The sequence below is a fragment of the Eschrichtius robustus genome, chromosome 2 (assembly GCF_028021215.1).
Source record: "Eschrichtius robustus isolate mEscRob2 chromosome 2, mEscRob2.pri, whole genome shotgun sequence".
NCBI lineage: Eukaryota > Metazoa > Chordata > Mammalia > Artiodactyla > Eschrichtiidae > Eschrichtius > Eschrichtius robustus.
This window is the reverse complement of record NC_090825.1, coordinates 35,981,843-35,999,535: the sequence shown is the minus strand read 5'-3', so window position 1 is coordinate 35,999,535 and position 17,693 is coordinate 35,981,843. Positions and strand designations below refer to the sequence as shown.

At 38.9% G+C, this 17,693-nt stretch overlaps 1 protein-coding gene across 3 annotated transcripts in view; it reads left to right on the top strand.

Annotated features, from left to right (window-relative positions):
- Positions 1–1,274: 1,274 nt before the first annotated feature.
- C2H5orf34 (chromosome 2 C5orf34 homolog) overlaps positions 1,275–17,693 on the top strand; it is a 33,228-nt gene continuing 16,809 nt past the window's right edge. Inside the window, exons 1-6 of one of the 3 annotated variants that reach the window (XM_068532627.1) lie at positions 1,275–1,445; positions 5,392–5,680; positions 5,833–5,922; positions 10,205–10,848; positions 12,902–12,997; positions 16,227–16,350. In XM_068532627.1, the coding sequence (XP_068388728.1) occupies positions 5,486–5,680; positions 5,833–5,922; positions 10,205–10,848; positions 12,902–12,997; positions 16,227–16,350 (1,149 nt within the window). In that variant the 5' untranslated portion in view covers positions 1,275–1,445; positions 5,392–5,485. Of the gene's footprint in view, positions 1,596–5,391; positions 5,681–5,832; positions 5,923–10,204; positions 10,849–12,901; positions 12,998–16,226; positions 16,351–17,693 lie in introns of all 3 variants that reach the window. The other 2 variants (XM_068532621.1, XM_068532617.1) reach the window with 2 other exon arrangements.

The following is a 17,693-nucleotide window of genomic DNA, read 5'->3' as shown; positions in this document are numbered from 1 at the left end:
TCTCGTATCCTACAATCCACTCTCTATTCAGCAGTTCCAGGAATTTTTCTAAAGTACAGAAAGCACCACAAAACCCCTCTGTAGTAGCCAGAATTTATATATAGGAGGTTCTTATACACTGGAGGGGGAAAAGGTGGGAGTTGGATAGGACCTAAGTTAGCACTCTGTAATAAAACTGATGTTACAGATCAATGAAAACATGGCTGTCTGAGGATGCCCTTATTACACTTTACATAAGATTGAGGTCAACTTGCATATCAGACTTTTTAAAATGGAGATGAATTTAAGGAGCTATATTTCAATCCCTTAGTGCTGCCACCTTTTGCTTAAAGCCCTTGTAATAGTTTACCACTGCTATTAAGATAAAGTCCATAATTTATAAATCTGTACTGCCTACCTCTATAGCCCAATTTCAGGCTTCTCTCCCCTAAGAAGAGCCTCTCTCTTCTCTTTAATCATTCTTAAACCAAACTGGCTTTTCCCCCAGCCCTTTTAAGGGGCCAGATCTTGCCTTTGGGCCTCAGAGCCTTAACACAAGGCTGTTACCTCTGCTTGAAACACTTTCCCCCTCTACTTGGCTAACACCTACTTAGCCTTTGGATTTCAGTGAAAATATTTCCTCAGTCTAGGTTAGGTCTGCCCACTATATACTCCCACAGACCTCTGTATTTTTTCTTAGGAACATTTATCACAACTGTGATCAAATTATTGTCCAGTCGTTTCTTTCCAGTTAATCTCTAGCCCCCATCCTCAACCCTGGGTCTCATTCGCTGCTTTATCCCCAGCACGCCCAGCACGTAAAAGACTCTCCATAAATACTTGTTTTAATGGAAATAAATAAATATAGCAGACGCGTCCACTTGCCATTGTAGAAAAAGATTTAAAAGGTGCAGAGAAACTGTTTAAAGACATTTTCTGATACCAAACTAGGAAAAGAAGGTCTCTATCTTTGCCCAATTTTTTTAACGGCTTTATTGACGTATAATTGCTTAGATTATTTAAATAAGCATTACTCCACTAAATTACACCTCTGTAGCTATCTCGGATAGACCATCAGAATGCAAGCCCCAGCCAGCTTTGGAACAACCAGGTCAGACCAGTTCCTTGGGGGGTACCGGAAGTAAAAGCCGGAGAGGGGCGGACCAGCTTCCGGACTGGGAGCCCCGCCTCCCCTACTTCCGGTCCCGCCCCCGATGCGAGCGGGGGGCGCGGTCAGGTCGGGACTTCCGGTCTTCATTTGTAAAGTGGGGCGGCTTTCCTAGGGTGCGGGAAGGTTTGAATCGCAGCTGTTTGCCTTCGCTTCTTCTCCGGGGTCAGAGCTGTCGTTGCTGCTGCCGCTGCTCTTCCGCCACTCGGACTCGACGAAAGACCGCCAAACACTCTCCCTGTGGCCTTACTCCTCTCGGTTATGATTGTTTTCTTTCATCGAGAAACATAACTTGCTGGTAATTTGTTAAACTCAAGACAAATTCCTCGAGAAGCAGTCGTGGGCAGGCGCAGACGTTTCTTACTCCGACCATTTTGGCAAATTAAAAGCACAAGGGCCGTTGATTGTCCTCATTTCCACGACTTTTCAGCTCAGAACTGCTTGCTGTGTGAGTTTAAGACGTTGGTTGTTGTTTTGATGAGGCTTTTTCTGTAACTAGGTAGCGCATTTTAAAAAATGAGGTTCCCGTTTATGTCAAGAACAAACTTGAGGCTTTTTGATCGTTAAATATACTCGGACGTAATGTGCTGGGTGGTGAAAACACAAACAGGAATAAGACAGTAGAGATGAGGCTGGAAATTTAGGTTGGAGCTGGATTATTTTTTTATGATGCCAGGAACTTTAGACATTCTACTGTTTCCTGTGTATGCTTGATTATTTAAATAATCTAAACAACAATTATACCCCAATAAGCTGTTAAAAAAAAAAAAGAAAACTTGGCTAAAGATAAAGACCTTTTTCCAATTGTTATCAGAAAATATGTTTTCCAACTGTGTATCTGCACCTGTTTTTTTCAGAAATAGCAGGTTGATATCATACATATATATGATACGTATAGCTGCAATATAAATATATTTATTGCTATGAATATTTATTGCCGTTTAACAAGTATGTAAACAAGTGATGTAAAGTGGTTGGTATGGTCGGGTTGTGGAAAGTTACTTGTGAGGGCAGTACTGGAAATGGATTAGAGAGGGGAAAAATTGGAAAAAGTTCCCAGACAGTTTACAGGAATGGAGGGGCAAGTTGTCGGCCTGAAACAGAAAAGGAGGAGCCAGATTTATGGGAGAGACTGACAAAATCAACAGGACTTGTTACAAGGATGTAAAAGGAAACACTGAGAAATCAAATATTGCTAACATTGAGATGCCATTAACTCAAATTGCAAATTCAGGAGGAGCAAGAATTTTAAAATTCACTTATATATTCTTATATATTACTTATATATTTATCATTAAAAAAAAATTTATTGCACCCTTATTATTGGCCAAGTATTGTTTTAGATGCCAGGGATAGAACTGTGAATAAGACAGATGAGGACCCTGCTCTGAATGAGTTTATGTGCTAGTGGGAAAAGACTAAAAGCAAGTAAATAAATAGAACAGTTTTGATAGCAATAGATATTTTGAAGAAAAACGATGAAATGGATAAAAAGTGATTGGGAGATGGTTGGGAACAACTTTAACTGGTCAAGTTAGGCCTTTGAGGAAGTTAGATATTTGTATTGAGATATTAATGGTGCCAAAGAACCAGCCATGTGATGAGCCAGGGAAAGGACATGCTAGGCGGAAGGAACAGTGCAAAGGTTCTGACATGCGATACAGCTTCCTTAAAAAAACATTAAAAAGGCCAACGTAGCTAAGTTGTCCTGAACAAGAAGGAGAGAGTTAGGAGATGACATTGGAGAGGTAGATGGGGGCAGGTTGTATGGCTTTTATAAGCTGTGGTTAAGAATTTGAGTTTTGGGCTTCCCTGGTGGTGCAGTGGTTAAGAATCCACCTGCCAATGCAGGGGACACGGGTTCGAGCCCTGGTTCGGGAAGATCCCACATGCCTAGGAGCAACTAAGCCCATGCACCGCAACTACTGAGCCTGCACTCTAGAACCCGCGAGCCGCAATTACTGAGCCGGCGTGCCACAACTACTGAAGCCTGTGCGCCTAGAGCCTGTGCTCCGCAACAAGAGAAGCCACCGCAATGAGAAGCCTGTGCACCACAACGAAGAGTAACCCCCGCTCGCTGCAACTAGAGAAAGCCCCTGCACAACAATGAAGACCCAATAAAGCCAAAAATAAATAAATAAAATAAATTAATATAAAAAAAAAAGAATTTGGGTTTTATCTAAGTGCAAATGTTGGGTTGTAAGTCAAGAAGGGTTAGATCTCATTTTTATTTTAAAAGGTCCCTCTAGCTACTGTTTGTAGACTGGCCTCCAGGGAGTTAAGAGTGAAAGTGAATTAGGGGGTATTACAGAAGTCTGCTTTTGGTGGGAGTGATTAAGTTCCATTTTAGTCATGTGGAGTTTGATGTATCTGTGGAACAGGGACATGAAGAGAGGTCCTGCAGGCAACTGGAAGCTCTGGAGAGAGGTCAGGTAGATTTGGAAGTTCTCTAAAGAAAGAAAATGATTAAAGTGTGAATTTCCTCAGGAGAGATCATTTAATATTGGTTTAATATTTACTTATATCCTGACATATTCTGCAAAAGATTATAGGCTATATCATACGTAGCTAATTACATACATTGAAGAGGGGTAAGTTTTTTTTTTTAATAAATTTATTTATTTTATTTATTTATTTTTGGCTGCGTTGGGTCTTCGTTGCTGCATGTGGGCTTTCTGTAGTTGCGGAGAGTGGGGGCTTCTCTTCGTTGCGGTGCACAGGCTTCTCATTGCGGTGGCTTCTCTTGTTGCGGAGCATGGACTCTAGGCACGTGGGCTTCAGTAGTTGTGGCTCGCAGGCTCTAGAGCGCAGGCTCAGTAGTTGTGGTGCACGGGCTTAGTTGCTCCGCAGCATGTGGGATCTTCCTGGACCAGGGCTTGAACCCGTGTCCCCTGCATTGGCAGGCGGATTCTCAACCACTGCACCACCAGGGAAGCCCGGTAAGATTTTTTTTTAAAAAGCAAGGGTGGGCATAAAAGCAACATGAGTGTATCTAGTAAGAAGAGATGAAATGGGGACTAACTAAGGTCAGGTGTTGATGAATCCTTGATTTGAGAGAATGGTGAAGAAAAGGAATGATTAAAAAGAGCAGTAGATATAGAGGGGGTGGTGGAGGAGGGACCATGGTGCACCCACCCCCCCCCCCTTTTTTTTTAAATAAAAGGCAGAGGAAGAGGAAGTTTGGTGCAAGGGAAGATAGACAACATTGTCACACGTTGACCAGTTTAGCAGGGTGAAGACTGAAGTCATTGGGTATAGGAAGATACTGGTGACCGTTGTGAAACAATTTCAGTAGAGAGGTGGAGGAGAAAGCTGGATTGCAATTCATCGAAGATTGTTGGGAGAGAAAGCTGACACTGAGTGGATACTATACCTGAGAAGTTTATTGGTAGGCAATAGAGGTAAACTGGGGAAAGTGGTATCTATGGAAAGTTTTTTTTTTCTGACAGGTGAAACTTTATCACCTGAGTAACAGAAGGAGATGATGTCCTAGAAGGGGATGGAGTTAGTTTTAGAAAGAATCATAAAATTTACTGAGCTTCTACAAGGCAACATTCACACTACTGGCGCTGTCATACGTGTTGTCTCATTTAATCCTCACAATGATCCTGTTACCCCCATTTTACAAATAAGGAAACAACCAACCCAACCAACCTGTGGTTTATAGCTATGAGCTGGTGGAGTTGGAACCCAGCCCTCCATTCCCCTTCCATCATACCTATATGGAAAGCGTAAGTGAAAATACAGAGACATTTAGAGGTAAAGAAGAGGAAATTGAATTCAGTGAAATAAGGATGAATCTAAGACACTAGGTGGTTACTTAGCTTTCTGAGTCGTGACATGGATCTACTTCCTTAATGCCAGGCTAGGGGCAAGAATCCAGGTGTTCTTTTCCCTTAGGCCTAATAGTTACTTTTGGCCTGCCTTTTACATGTCCTACAAATGATTTGCTGTATTCTTTTTGCAAAGATGGAATTTGCTTGTTATTTGAAATGAGACACTGAGCATACAATTTTCAGAAGTTAAACTTCAGAAGTAAAGCTACTAAAATGATAAGGGCATTTATAACTTGGTGGGCCATCTCCCTCTCAGTTATCTTCCCACACTGAAGTAGAGCCCTTGGGGTTAATGAAGGCATTCAGATCACATAAGCGTGTATAGCAAGATAATCACTTTTCATTCAACAAAAGTAAATGCAATGGCAATTTTGTGTTTTGCTTATGTTCATCCACTTATTTTGATAGAACTTTTGCACATGAAGAGAACTATTTGGAGCTACTGTATTACTTATTTCCTCAGCCTTTGCCTTGGAAGGACATTTTATCCATAGTCACAATAATGGCGGCTGAAGTGCAAATAGTACTTTATGAAGATGACTCAGTGCAAGTACAATATGTTGATGGTTCCAGATTGCAGCTTTCTCCCTGTGGCTCTGAATTTTTATTTGAAAAAGCACCTCCTATTTCAGCACATCCTTTACAACAACCAGAAAGAATTCGCCAAAGGACACACTTTGTTATTAGCACGTACCGAGTAAGTAAAGATGACACAAAAACTACTCTTTTTAATACTAAAATATTGTTGAGGTGGCCAGAATATGGAAAGTAGTTAGTATTCCGGATTACTGTCATTCTAAATTGATTTTCAAATCATTTTTTTAAATTACTTTGTATTTCTTTTTGTAGGAGCAGCTACAGCGAGCCCTAGATTTCCGTAACTCTTTTGCTACTTGCCCTTTTTTATCTGAAAGCATCATACCTTCTGAAAGGAAAAAGGTAATATTTTTTAAACTTCATTTTTAAAACAAATATTTGAGGACAAGTAATTACAAACAGGTAGTTTAATATTTAGTCTTTTTCTTCATGACACTTTGAGCATAGACATGTTGCTATAGAACACATAGACCTATATATTTCCACAGACTAGGGTGTTTTGATATTTTGTACATTGAGACACAGAAGTTATATAGTTTATCTCTCTGCCTTTTTTTTCCTTTAACATCTTTATTGGATTATAATTGCTTTACAATGTTGTGTTAGTTTCTGCTGTATAACAAAGTGAATAAGCTATATGCATACGTATATCCGCATATCCCCTCCCTCTTGCTGTCTCCCTCCCACCCTCCCTATCCCACCCCTCTAGGTGGTCGCAAAGCACCGAGCTGATCTCCCTGTGCTATGCGGCTGCTTCCCACTAGCTATCTATTTTACATTTGGTAGTGTATATATGTCAATGTTACTCTCTCACTTCGTCCCAGCTTACCCTTCCCCCTCCCTGAGTCCTCAAGTCCATTCTCTATGTCTGCGTCTTTATTCCTGTCCTGCCCCTAGGTTCTTCAGAACCATTTATATGTGTTAGCATATATATGTATTAGATTCCATATATATTCCATATATATGTGTTAGCATACGGTATTTGTTTCTCTCTTTCTGACTTACTTCACTTTGTATGACCGACTCTAGGTCCATCCACCCCACTACAAATAACTCAATTTCGTTTCTTTTTATGGCTGACTAATATTCCATTGTATATATGTGCCACATCTTCTTTATCCATTCGTCTGTCGATGGACACTTAGGTTGCTTCCATGTCCTGGCTATTGTAAATAGAGCTGCGGGGCTTCCCTGGTGGCGCAGTGGTTGAGAATCTGCCTGCCAATGCAGGGGACACGGGTTCGAGCCCTGGTCTGGGAAGATCCCACATGCCGCGGAGCAACTGGGCCCGTGGGCCACAACTACTGAGCCTGCGCGTCTGGAGCCTGTGCTCCGCAACAAGAGAGGCCGCGATAGTGAGAGGCCCGCGCACGGGGATGAAGAGTGGCTCGCCACAACTAAAGAAAGCCCTCGCACATAAACGAAGACCCATCACAGCCAAAAATAAATAAATAAATTAATTAATTAATTAAAAAAAAAAAAATAGAGCTGCAATGAACATTGTGGTACATGGCTCTTGTTGAATTATGGTTTTCTCAGGGTATATGCCCAGTAGTGGGATTGCTGGGTCATATGGTAGTTGTATTTTTAGTTTTTTGTGGAACCTCCATACTGTTCTCCATAGTGGCTGCATCAATTTACATTCCCACCAACAGTTCAAGAGGGTTCCCTTTTCTCCACACCCTCTCCAGCATTTATTGTTTGTAGATTTTTTGATGATTCTCTGCCTTTTTTTTTGTAGCAGAGGATTATACTCAGAACTTTACAGATAGGTGACTTTTTGATTCTCAGAGGTGTCAATATTAACAAACTTTGCGACCATTTTAAGTAGCTTATGTGTAGTTATTTGTTAATGTGTAGTAGAGATGTGTAATTACTTATGGGTATACACATTTTATTCTTTTATTCTATTTTGAACTTTTAGGAGTAATAATAACCATCATTTCTTGAGGGTTTACTATGTGCCAAGAACTAGGAATAGTATTAAAAATATTTAATAACACCAGTATGGCATGGGTACCTGCTGATCAAAATGGATGTCCAAACAATCAAAATCAGGTGTATTGGTTACCTACCAAACCCCTTTTTACAGGTGAGGGAGCTAAATCTCAGAGAGTTTACCTAATTTGTCCATGAAAATTTTCTAAGTGGCAAAGTCAGGATCTGAACCCAGTCTATCTGACTCTGAAGACTGTGTCTCTTAATCACTTTCTGCTACAGTCATGATGCTTGCCTGCTTACTGAGTAATTTTCTGTTGTGTTGTCTCATGGCAAAGGAGTCAAGAAAAATTGTAAGCTAATGACTTAGTTTACAAGGCCATTTTTCCATTGTATCTTTTTTTTTTTTTTTTTTTTTTTTTTCCGTCTGCATTGGGTCTTTGTTGCTGCACGCAGGCTTTCTCTAGTTGCGGTGAGCGGGGGCTACTGTTCGTTGTGGTGTGCAGGCTTCTCATTGCGGTGGCTTCTCTTGTTGGGGAGCACGGGCTCTAGGTGCGTGGGCTTCAGTAGTTGCAGCGTGTGGCCTCAGTATTTGCAGTGCATGGTCTCTAAGGCATGCAGGCTTCAGTAGTTGTGGCGCACAGTAGTTGTGGCGCACGGGCTTCAGTAGTTGTGGCGCACGGGCTTAGTTGCTCCATGGCATGTGGGATCTTCCCAGACCAGGGATCAAACCTGTGTCCCCTGCATTGGCAGGTGGATTCTTAACCACTGCACCACCAAGGAAGTCCATCCACTGTATCTTTTGAGTAACTATTCATTGAAACTATGTAACTTGCTGCTGATGCTGCAGTAGGATCCTTAGGTAGTCTAAGTCTAGAAAAAAGAATTGTCTGAACTGACCATCCTTATAAAGCAGCTTTGCCATCAATGAATACTGCCCTTTTTTTAATAATTTTTTTAATTGAAGTATAGTTGATTTACAATGTCATGCCAATCCGCTCTACAGCAAAGTGACTCAGTTATACACATATAGACATTCTTTTTTTTTAATATTCTTTTCCATTATGGTTTATCCCAAGAGACTAGATATAGTTCCCTGTGCTATACAGTAGACCTTGTTGTTTATCCATTTTAAATGTAATAGTTTGCATCTACCAACCCCAAATTCCCAGTCCATCCCTCTCCCTTCCCCCCCCAACCCCCTTGGCAACCACAAGTCTGATCTCTATGTCTGTGAGTCTGTTTCTGTTTTGTAGATAGGTTCATTTGTGCCACATTTTATTTATTTATATTTATTTATTTATTTGTTTTATTTTTGGCTGCGTTGGGTCTTCGTTGCTGCGTGTGGGCTTTCTCTAGTTGCGGTGAGCAGGGGCTACTCTTCGTTGTGGTGCACGGGCTTCTCATTGCGGTGGCTTCTCTTGTTGCGGAGCACGGGCCCTAGGCACGCAGGCTTCAGTAGTTGTGGCGCACGGGCTTGGTTGCTCCGTGGCATGTGGGATCTTTCCAGATCACGGCTCGAACCTGTGTCCCCTGCATTGGCAGGCGGATTCTTAACCACTGCGCCACCTGGGAAGCCCTGTGGCACATTTTAGATTCCACATACATGTGATATCATATGGTATTTGTCTTTCCCTTTCTGACTTACTTCATTTAGTGCAGTAATCTCTAGTTGTATCCATGTTGCTGCAAATGGCATGGATACTGCCCTTAATTTTAGCACACTAACATCTGTACACATAGATAGCACTGTAAATTTACAAGGCTTTCTTGACAGTAGTTTTCGTAAATCTACGATTTTATATAAATGGAAGGTGAAATGTGTAATTTGGCAAGCTTAACTGATTAAAAGACTGTTATGTGACACTTACCGTTTTTATCTTATATGAAAAGATGCAACAGGCACTGTTACCTGTTATGAATCTGTTTGCTGTTGGTCCAGATCAGTTTACCTTTGAGTAATTCGATTTTTTTAAATGTTACCCTTTAAGGCACCCGGAATTTATTTTAGTGTGTGCTATACCTGGTGCTATGTAGGACGAGTACCTTATACATGTTATCCTATTTAGTCCATGTGATAATCCTTTGAGATAGCATTTCCCAAATGCTGTTCAATAATTTCAGTACCATTTACTAAATATGTAATCTCCCTTCCCCCCCTTGTTTTGAAAAACTTATGTTATCATATGTAACATTTTGAGATATGGTTGAGTCTGTTTCTGTGTTCTCTAAGTTGTTCTGTCAGTGATTTTTATGCTGGTTCCATACCATTTAAGTTATGATTGCTTTTCATACAGCAGTGCTGGTCTTCCCTCATTTATATTCTTTTTCAGAATAGACTTTTTGGGAGGGGCTGCAAATCTATTTATCTCTGATTCATTGTACACTTTAAATCAAAATACGTTTAACATTAAATATAACCAAGATGATTTTTCTTTCTCTTCTTTTCTGTCCTTTTTGTCAGAGTGTGTGTGTGTGTGTGTTTTATGTCTACTTTTCTAAGAAATAATGTTAACAATATCAAATGTTCTCTGGAGAACCATATATAGGCTGACATTTTTCATTCTTTCTAGGTAGTAGAACACAAAACTTTAAGAGCTTTCTTACATAATATGTAAGTATCAAATGTATGGAAAAATTGGACTGTTAACAGAAAATACCATCCCTTTTTCTCCCCTCAACTCAGCGTATCTTCACTGACATCTCAGAAGTGAGATGGCCCGGTCTTGATACTGATGATGGCATGATATGTATGCAGAGTGGCACCGTGAAGATATCATCTTTAGATGGTCATGCATACCTTTGCCTGCCCAAATTTCAGAATGAATTTACAGTACATTTTTTGTGTAAAGTAAGCCAGAAGCCAGACTCATCTATAGTACTGTCAGAAAAAAATAATAAAGCCAAAAAGGACAAACTAGTTGAGAAAGCTGGCAAAATCTGTACATATGGAAGTTTATCAGGACAGAGACTGAAGAATAAAGAAAATGAACTTTATTATCAGATCACGAAATCCAAAGAACCTTTAGAGAAGAGTTGTGTAAATGGAACTGAAGGGAGGGAGGCGCTGTCTTCACCTGGGACAAAAGACACGTGTGTATACACGTGGGTAAAGCAGTGCTGGTCTGTGGCCTCCTGTCCGGAGGAATGGAAATATCCTTTGTCTTTAGCACTTCGTTTTCATAATAAAATCAGCAATATGTCTGGAACTGATGCAGATATCACCCAGAAGAGAATTTTAACTTCTGACGTTTCTGAGGAAAGAGGAGAAGAAGTTTCTGTTCTTCCCAGGGCCCTGTTACTAAGCTGTCCTGTCCCACACCTGCACAGGTAATGGAAGAATGACTTATTTGTCCTAATGCTTTTGTCAGAACCAGACCTTACCTAAGGATCATTTTTCTTTCTGAATCATCTGATACCATTCATAAGGGAAGTTCAGTTGATCTAAAACTGCTTGTAACGGATAGTAAATAATGTCCCCGGCTAATGTGTTGCTTATATTTCTTACTTTACATCCATGCCTTGGATGTTGGTGGAAGGCTGACTACACTAGGTACTTTGTTAAGCATGGAGACTGTAGAGATGATTAAGAGTCCCTGCTTTCTAGGAGCTTAGAGTCTAGTAAGGGTCACTATCACTGAAAAGATTACTGAAGTGTGGTAAATGATGGCACAGAGCTCTGTGGGAGCGAGCCCTGGGAAGCATCCGCTGCTGCTCAGTGGAACCTGCTAGTTCTGTTGCTGGAGCATGGACCTGACAAGTGTGTGGTCATGGGTTCTTTCTTTCATACATAGCCTCAGAGGACACCCTTGTCTTTGGTTAACTGACTGTAAATATGTCCATCTTCAAAAGGGCTAAACATGGAGAGGCTTCTGGATGGCTAGGTACAAACCTTTTACCTTCACTAAGAAATGAATAGCCTAATGGTTATAGATTTGTAACATGAACTCTGTATAAGTAGTGTAGTAATAATGATAATAGCTAACACAGAGCACTTTGTGCCAGTCATGGTTATACTTACCTATTTTGTCCTCATAGTAACCCCATGAGGTAAGTACTATTATCAACCCCATTTGGTAGAGGAACTTGAGACGCAGAAATGTTAAATAACCCAAGCACAGTCTCACACCTAGTGCTTGTAGAATTGGGATATGATCCCAGGTAGTCTTCTGAGTACATATTTGTTATTGGAAACAAAAAATGGGAATGATTTTTAGCCTTGTCATGATTATGTAGTTAGAATTGGGAATTCCAGTATTATAAGTACACATCAAAAGAGATTTATGCTTCTAAATTAACAGTTTTTCAATAACTTGCCACTGGCCTTGATTGAAATCCATTATCCTTAGGCATGGCTTAACAGGCCTTCTGTTATCTGGTCTCTTCGTGGGTCTGTAATCCTCACCACTCTTGCCCTTGCTTTCTCTACTCTTGCTAAACTGGACTTCTTGTGGTCCCTAGAATTCTTGCCCAAGCTTTCTTTTACCACGGCACCTACTCTTTCCACGCCAGGAACACTCCCTTTATCTCTCTCAGCTCGATAACTTATGCTCATTTCCAGGTCTTAGCATAAATAAGCCTTTCTTCCTTAGGGTCATTATTCTGAAGTCCCTAGATTGGATTAGGCTCTATACAATCCCATCGCAAACAGTAATTCTCTTTTCTTTATGTTCAGTATCTACTACTTTATGTCCCTGCTAGATAGAATCTCCATTGAGGGCAGGGACCATGTCTGCTTTCATGGGTGTCATATCCATAGTGTGTATTGCACAGTGCCTGGCTCACCATAGATATTTCAGTAAATATTTATTGTTTGAATCCTAAATTTTAAAGGTTAGTGAAACTTAATTTATGTATTTATGCTGAGGTTCAATAATGAGATTATTAAAAATACATGGAAAAATAAGATTACAGTTGACTCTTGGACAACACGGATTTGAACTGTGTGGGTCCACTTATACACAGGTTTTTTTCAATAAATATAGTGCCTGTATTTTTATTTTTCAGATCTTTAAATGAACTAAGTGTGGGGGGAAAGTTTGTGTTTGATTAGAGATCACAATTTGGGGAATCAACAGAACTAGGGTTTGAGTCCTGATTTTATCCAAACTGTTCCAGCTTCCTGCCCTTGGGTGAGTCATTTATAAACTCCTTTGTTTTTGAGGCAGAGATAACAGTACTCGGTTTTCTACTGCACTGGGGTTAGTGCCCCCAACCCCCATGTTGTTCAAGGGTCAACTGTAGTTTTAAATTTCATTAATGCACTTTCATATTAATTTCTACTTTTCTTTGATCTAATACTTAAGCAAGAAATAAATCTTACTACAGTAGCACTGTTATGTTAGGCAACCAGAATTAATAGCTTGTATTTTGTCCTTCACAGGTGGAATTATTGTGATTCACTTTTACAGTTCGGTGAAGAAGAATATTCCTATCCTGAACTAGTGAAAGTGGTTTGGTACAAGGGTATTACCTATAGGTAAGGCACTTGTGTTGCATTTGGAGCTATTTAGCAATGTCACGGAGGGTATAGGACTAGCCTTGTGGATAGACTCCCCCGTGAGGACAGTTTTGCTGCGGCCACCATTCTCCTATGTTTGGCCTTGAGTTTTACAGATCTTTATGTGTACTAATAAAATTTAATTTAAATTAAATTTAATTAAAACTAAATAAAATTTAATTAATAATTTTATTAGTGCACATAGATGTCTTGTGACTAATTCACATTAACCATATTCACAAGATTTTTGTGACAACTCCAAAGCCAATGAGGGATTAGTTTTGCTTGTGAATGAAATATTTTGCCAGTTATTTAGGATACCGCTTCCAAGCAATAGGGGATCTAGTCATCTGAATCAGTCACATCAGAAGGATGCCTGTTGAGCATGGAATTAGAGGAGAAGTTAGCTAGCCTAGGAGAGATTTCAGCCACCATTCATGCCACAGATATTCACTGAATGTCTCCTCTGTGTCTGAACTATTCTATTGAATTATCCCTCTTCTACCACAAAGTACACCTCTCTAGTGACTGGAATAATAGTGTTGGCTAGATTCAGAGTTTCACTTCTGTAAATAATGCTAGAAGAAATTTGTGAAATTTTTGTTCTTTGGGGTCTCCTTTTCCTGCATGAAAACCACCCCTTTCTCTTTTTTGTTGTTTGTTTTTATTTTTTACTTTTATTAAAAAAAATTTTTTATTGAAGTATAGTTGATTTACAATGTTGCGTTAGTTTCAGGTGTACAGCAAAGTGATTCAGTTATACATATGTATGTGTGTGTGTGTATATACATATATTCTTTTTCAGATTCTTTTTCCTTAGAGATTATTACAAAATATTGAGTATAGTTCTCTGTGCTATACAGTAGGTCCCTATTGGTTATCTATTTTATATATAGTAGTGTGTATATGTTAATCCCAAACTCCCAATTTATCCCTCCTGCCCTTTCCCCTTTGGTAACCACAAGTTTGTTTTCTATGTCTGTGGGTCTATTTCTGTTTTACAAATAAGTTCATTTGTATCTTTTTTTTTTTTTTTTAAGATTCCACATGTAAGCGATATCATATGATACTTGTCTTTCTCTGTCTGGCTTACTTCACTTAGTATGATCATCTCTGGGTCCATCCATGTTGCTGCAAATGGCATTATTTCATTCTTTTTTAAGGCCAGGTGGTATTCCATTGTATATTATACCACATCTTCTTTATCCATTCATCTGTCAATGGACATTTAGGTTGCTTCTGTGTCTTGCCTACTGTAAATAGTGCTGCTATGAACATTGGGGTACATGTATCTTTTCGAATTAGAGTTTTCGTCTTTTCTGGATATGTACCCAGTAGTGGGATTGCTGGATCATATGGTAACTCTATTTTTAGTTTTTTAAGGAACCTCCATACTCTTCTCCATAGTGGCTACACCAACCTACATTCCCACCAACAGTGTAGGAGGGTTCCCTTTTCTCCACATCCTCACCAACATTTGTTATTTGTGATCTTTTTGATGATGGCCATTCTGACTGGTGTGAGGTGATACCTCATTGTAGTTTTGATTTGCATTTCTCTAATAATTAGCAATGTTGAGCATTTTTTCATGTGCCTGTTGGCCATCTGTATGCCTTCTTTGGAGAAATGTCTATTTAGATCTTCTGCCCATTTTTTAATTGGGTTGTTTGTTTTTTTGATATTGAGCTGTGTGAGCTGTTTATATATTTTGGAAATTAACCCCTGGTCGGTAGCATCGTTTGCAGATATATTCTCCCAGTCCATAGGTTGCCTTTTCGTTTTGTTTATGGTTTCCTTTGCTGTGCAAAAGCTTTTAAGTTTAATTAGGTTTAGAGAAATTTAGAGAAATTAAAGAAACAATTCCATTTGCCATCACATCAAAAAGAATAAAATACCTAGGAATAAACCTACCTAAGGAGACAAAAGACCTGTACTCCGAAAACTGTAAGACACTGATGAAAGAAATTGAAGACGACACAAACAGATGGAAAGATATACCGTGTTCTTGGACTGGAAACATCAACATTGTTAAAATGACTATACTACCCAAGGCAATCTACAGATTCAGTGCAATCCCTATCAAATTACCAATGGCATTTTTCACAGAACTTGAACAAAAAAATCTTAAAATTTGTATGGAGACACAAAAGACCCAAAATAGCCAAAGTAATCTTGAGAAAGAAAAATGGAGCTGGAAGAATCAGGCTTCCTGACTTCAGACTATACTACAAAGCTACAGTAATTGAAGCAGTATGGTACTGGCACAAAAACAGACATATAGATCATTGGAACAGGATAGAAAGCCCAGAAATAAATCCACGCACCTCTGGTCAATTTATCTATGACAAAGGAGGCAAGACTATACAATGGAGAAAAGACAGTCTCTTCAATAAGTGGTGCTGGGAAAACTGGACAGCTACATGTAAAAGAATGAAATTAGAACATTCTCTAATGCCATATACAAAAATAAACTCAAAATAGATTAAAGACTTAAATGTAAGACTGGAAACCACAAAACTCCTAGAGGAAAATATAGGCAGAACACTCCAAAGAGTGTTCAAAAGATAAGTTGCAGCAATATCTTTTTGGATCTGTCTCCTAGAGTAATGGAAATAAAAACAAAAATAAATGAGACCTAAACCCACCCCCTTCTGACAATATATTCTTCATATATGTTACAATAAAATTGACTTGGCTTAAGATTTTATAAATTATATACCCAATACCTTGATTGTACCTGGCTGCTCCAGGTACAGTCACCTTCTCTTAGGGGTGGCTCCTTTTACACATGGCTAACCTCATCCATCAGGTATTGATTCTACTAGTTTCATTTTTACAGAATAATATTATTTTTAGGTTCTGGAGTTGTCATATTTAACTCCTATGCAGTGGGCATTGCTTTGATGACTATAATGTACCAGCCACTGTGAGTGGCAGTGGGATACCAGGATGATAAGACAAGATGCCTAACTTCTAGAAGTTGAGCTTAGTTGAAATAGATACATTAACCAATTCTGGGTGTTCTCTTTATTTTTTGCAAAAAAAAACTAATTTAGCTGGTTGATGTGCAGAGTATGAAATTATCCATTTTTTTTAGATAGGCAAAAAAACCCCTCATACTACCTTTTTTTTTAATATGATTGCCATCATCTATATGTTAATCTCAATGAGAAAAATATTTTTTTTAGTGATTATTTCTTTTCCTTAGACTTACCCACAAAAATATGAACTCAATAGAGGTTTATCCTGGAGATGGATCTGTTTTCAAATCAGAAGGAGCTTATTTGGGAAACTATTTTATATATTATTCCATTCAAGAAGGATCAGAAGAGGTAAGTTGACAATGAGGTCTCAGCTCAAGAAGATTTTTGGTACATAGCTGTTTCTAAATAATTCTGAATATATATATATATGGGAAATTAGATCTTTTATAAAATTTCTTGCTACTACTTCTTAGTCTAGAGAATTAATATAATCTTACTGCCAGCATTGGCACAGTAATTACTAACCGCCTTATTTTTGCTGTATTCTCATCCAGTATTCTGTCATCCATTTGCCTAAGCAGTTTGTGTTTAAATCAGAAATTAAATTTCTTCTGTCATAGAATTTATCAATAGGAAACACTGAAACCAGCAATATAATTTTGAATCAGTATACTTCTTTGAATTAATATTTGCATATTAAAAAGCACATTCTTTTCTCCCCACATAAAATTGCTTGCATATTTAAAACACCTTTTAACTTAACTCCTAAATCTTCATATACAATTAGAACATTGAACAGGATCGTTCTGTTGTTGAAAACAGTGAAACATAACATGATCTATTTAATATATCAGACCAAAGTGTAATCATGTGGAAATTTTGTTAATAGTCCAAATTTGCTTGTTCCCAGTCTGACACTTGAAATCCACCCTTTTATAGGGATTACTATAGTATCACACAGCTTTGCTTCGCAGGATGGAACATAATACGTTTTCTTTCTCTATTACAGAGTATTTGAGTGATAAGATTATCAGGGTTGCTAGGGAGAAGACTTAAAACTAGAGCAGATTTTTTTTAACTAGGGAAAATTTCAAACATATGCAAAAGCAGAAAGACAAGCGTAACAGACCTTCATGTACCCATTACCCAGCTTGTTCCATCTATACTTCCCACTGCCCCCTCCACTCCCTATTTATTTTTAAGTAAATCCCAAGTATCATTTTATTCATAAATATTTTAGTATATATTAGAGCAGATTCCCTGCTGAAGTCTATTTGTAGGAAAGTATTTATTCAATAAATATTAATTGAACATTCGTAGGCAGGCACTCTATTAAGCACTGGGTAAAGATGAAGTGTTCTTGCAGTCAAGAGTTCACAGTCTAGTAGTCAGTCAGTCAGGCAAACAGGCAAATGAGATGAAAGCATGACCAGTAGTGTGTGTGTGTGTGTGTGTGTATGTGTGTGTGTGTGTGCACACACACATGTGTAGTGCATGAGATGATTCAGTAAACAGGCAAATAGAGTGGGTATGCATATACATCCACACTACTGACTGCTATGTATCGAGAGTTCAAAAAACTACAAGGCAAATACAGAACATCTTCCTGGAGCTTCAGTTTTACTCAAAGGTGTCATGGGGAGGGGGTGATAATTTTTATACTGAAGCAAACATATCACATGTGCTTTGGA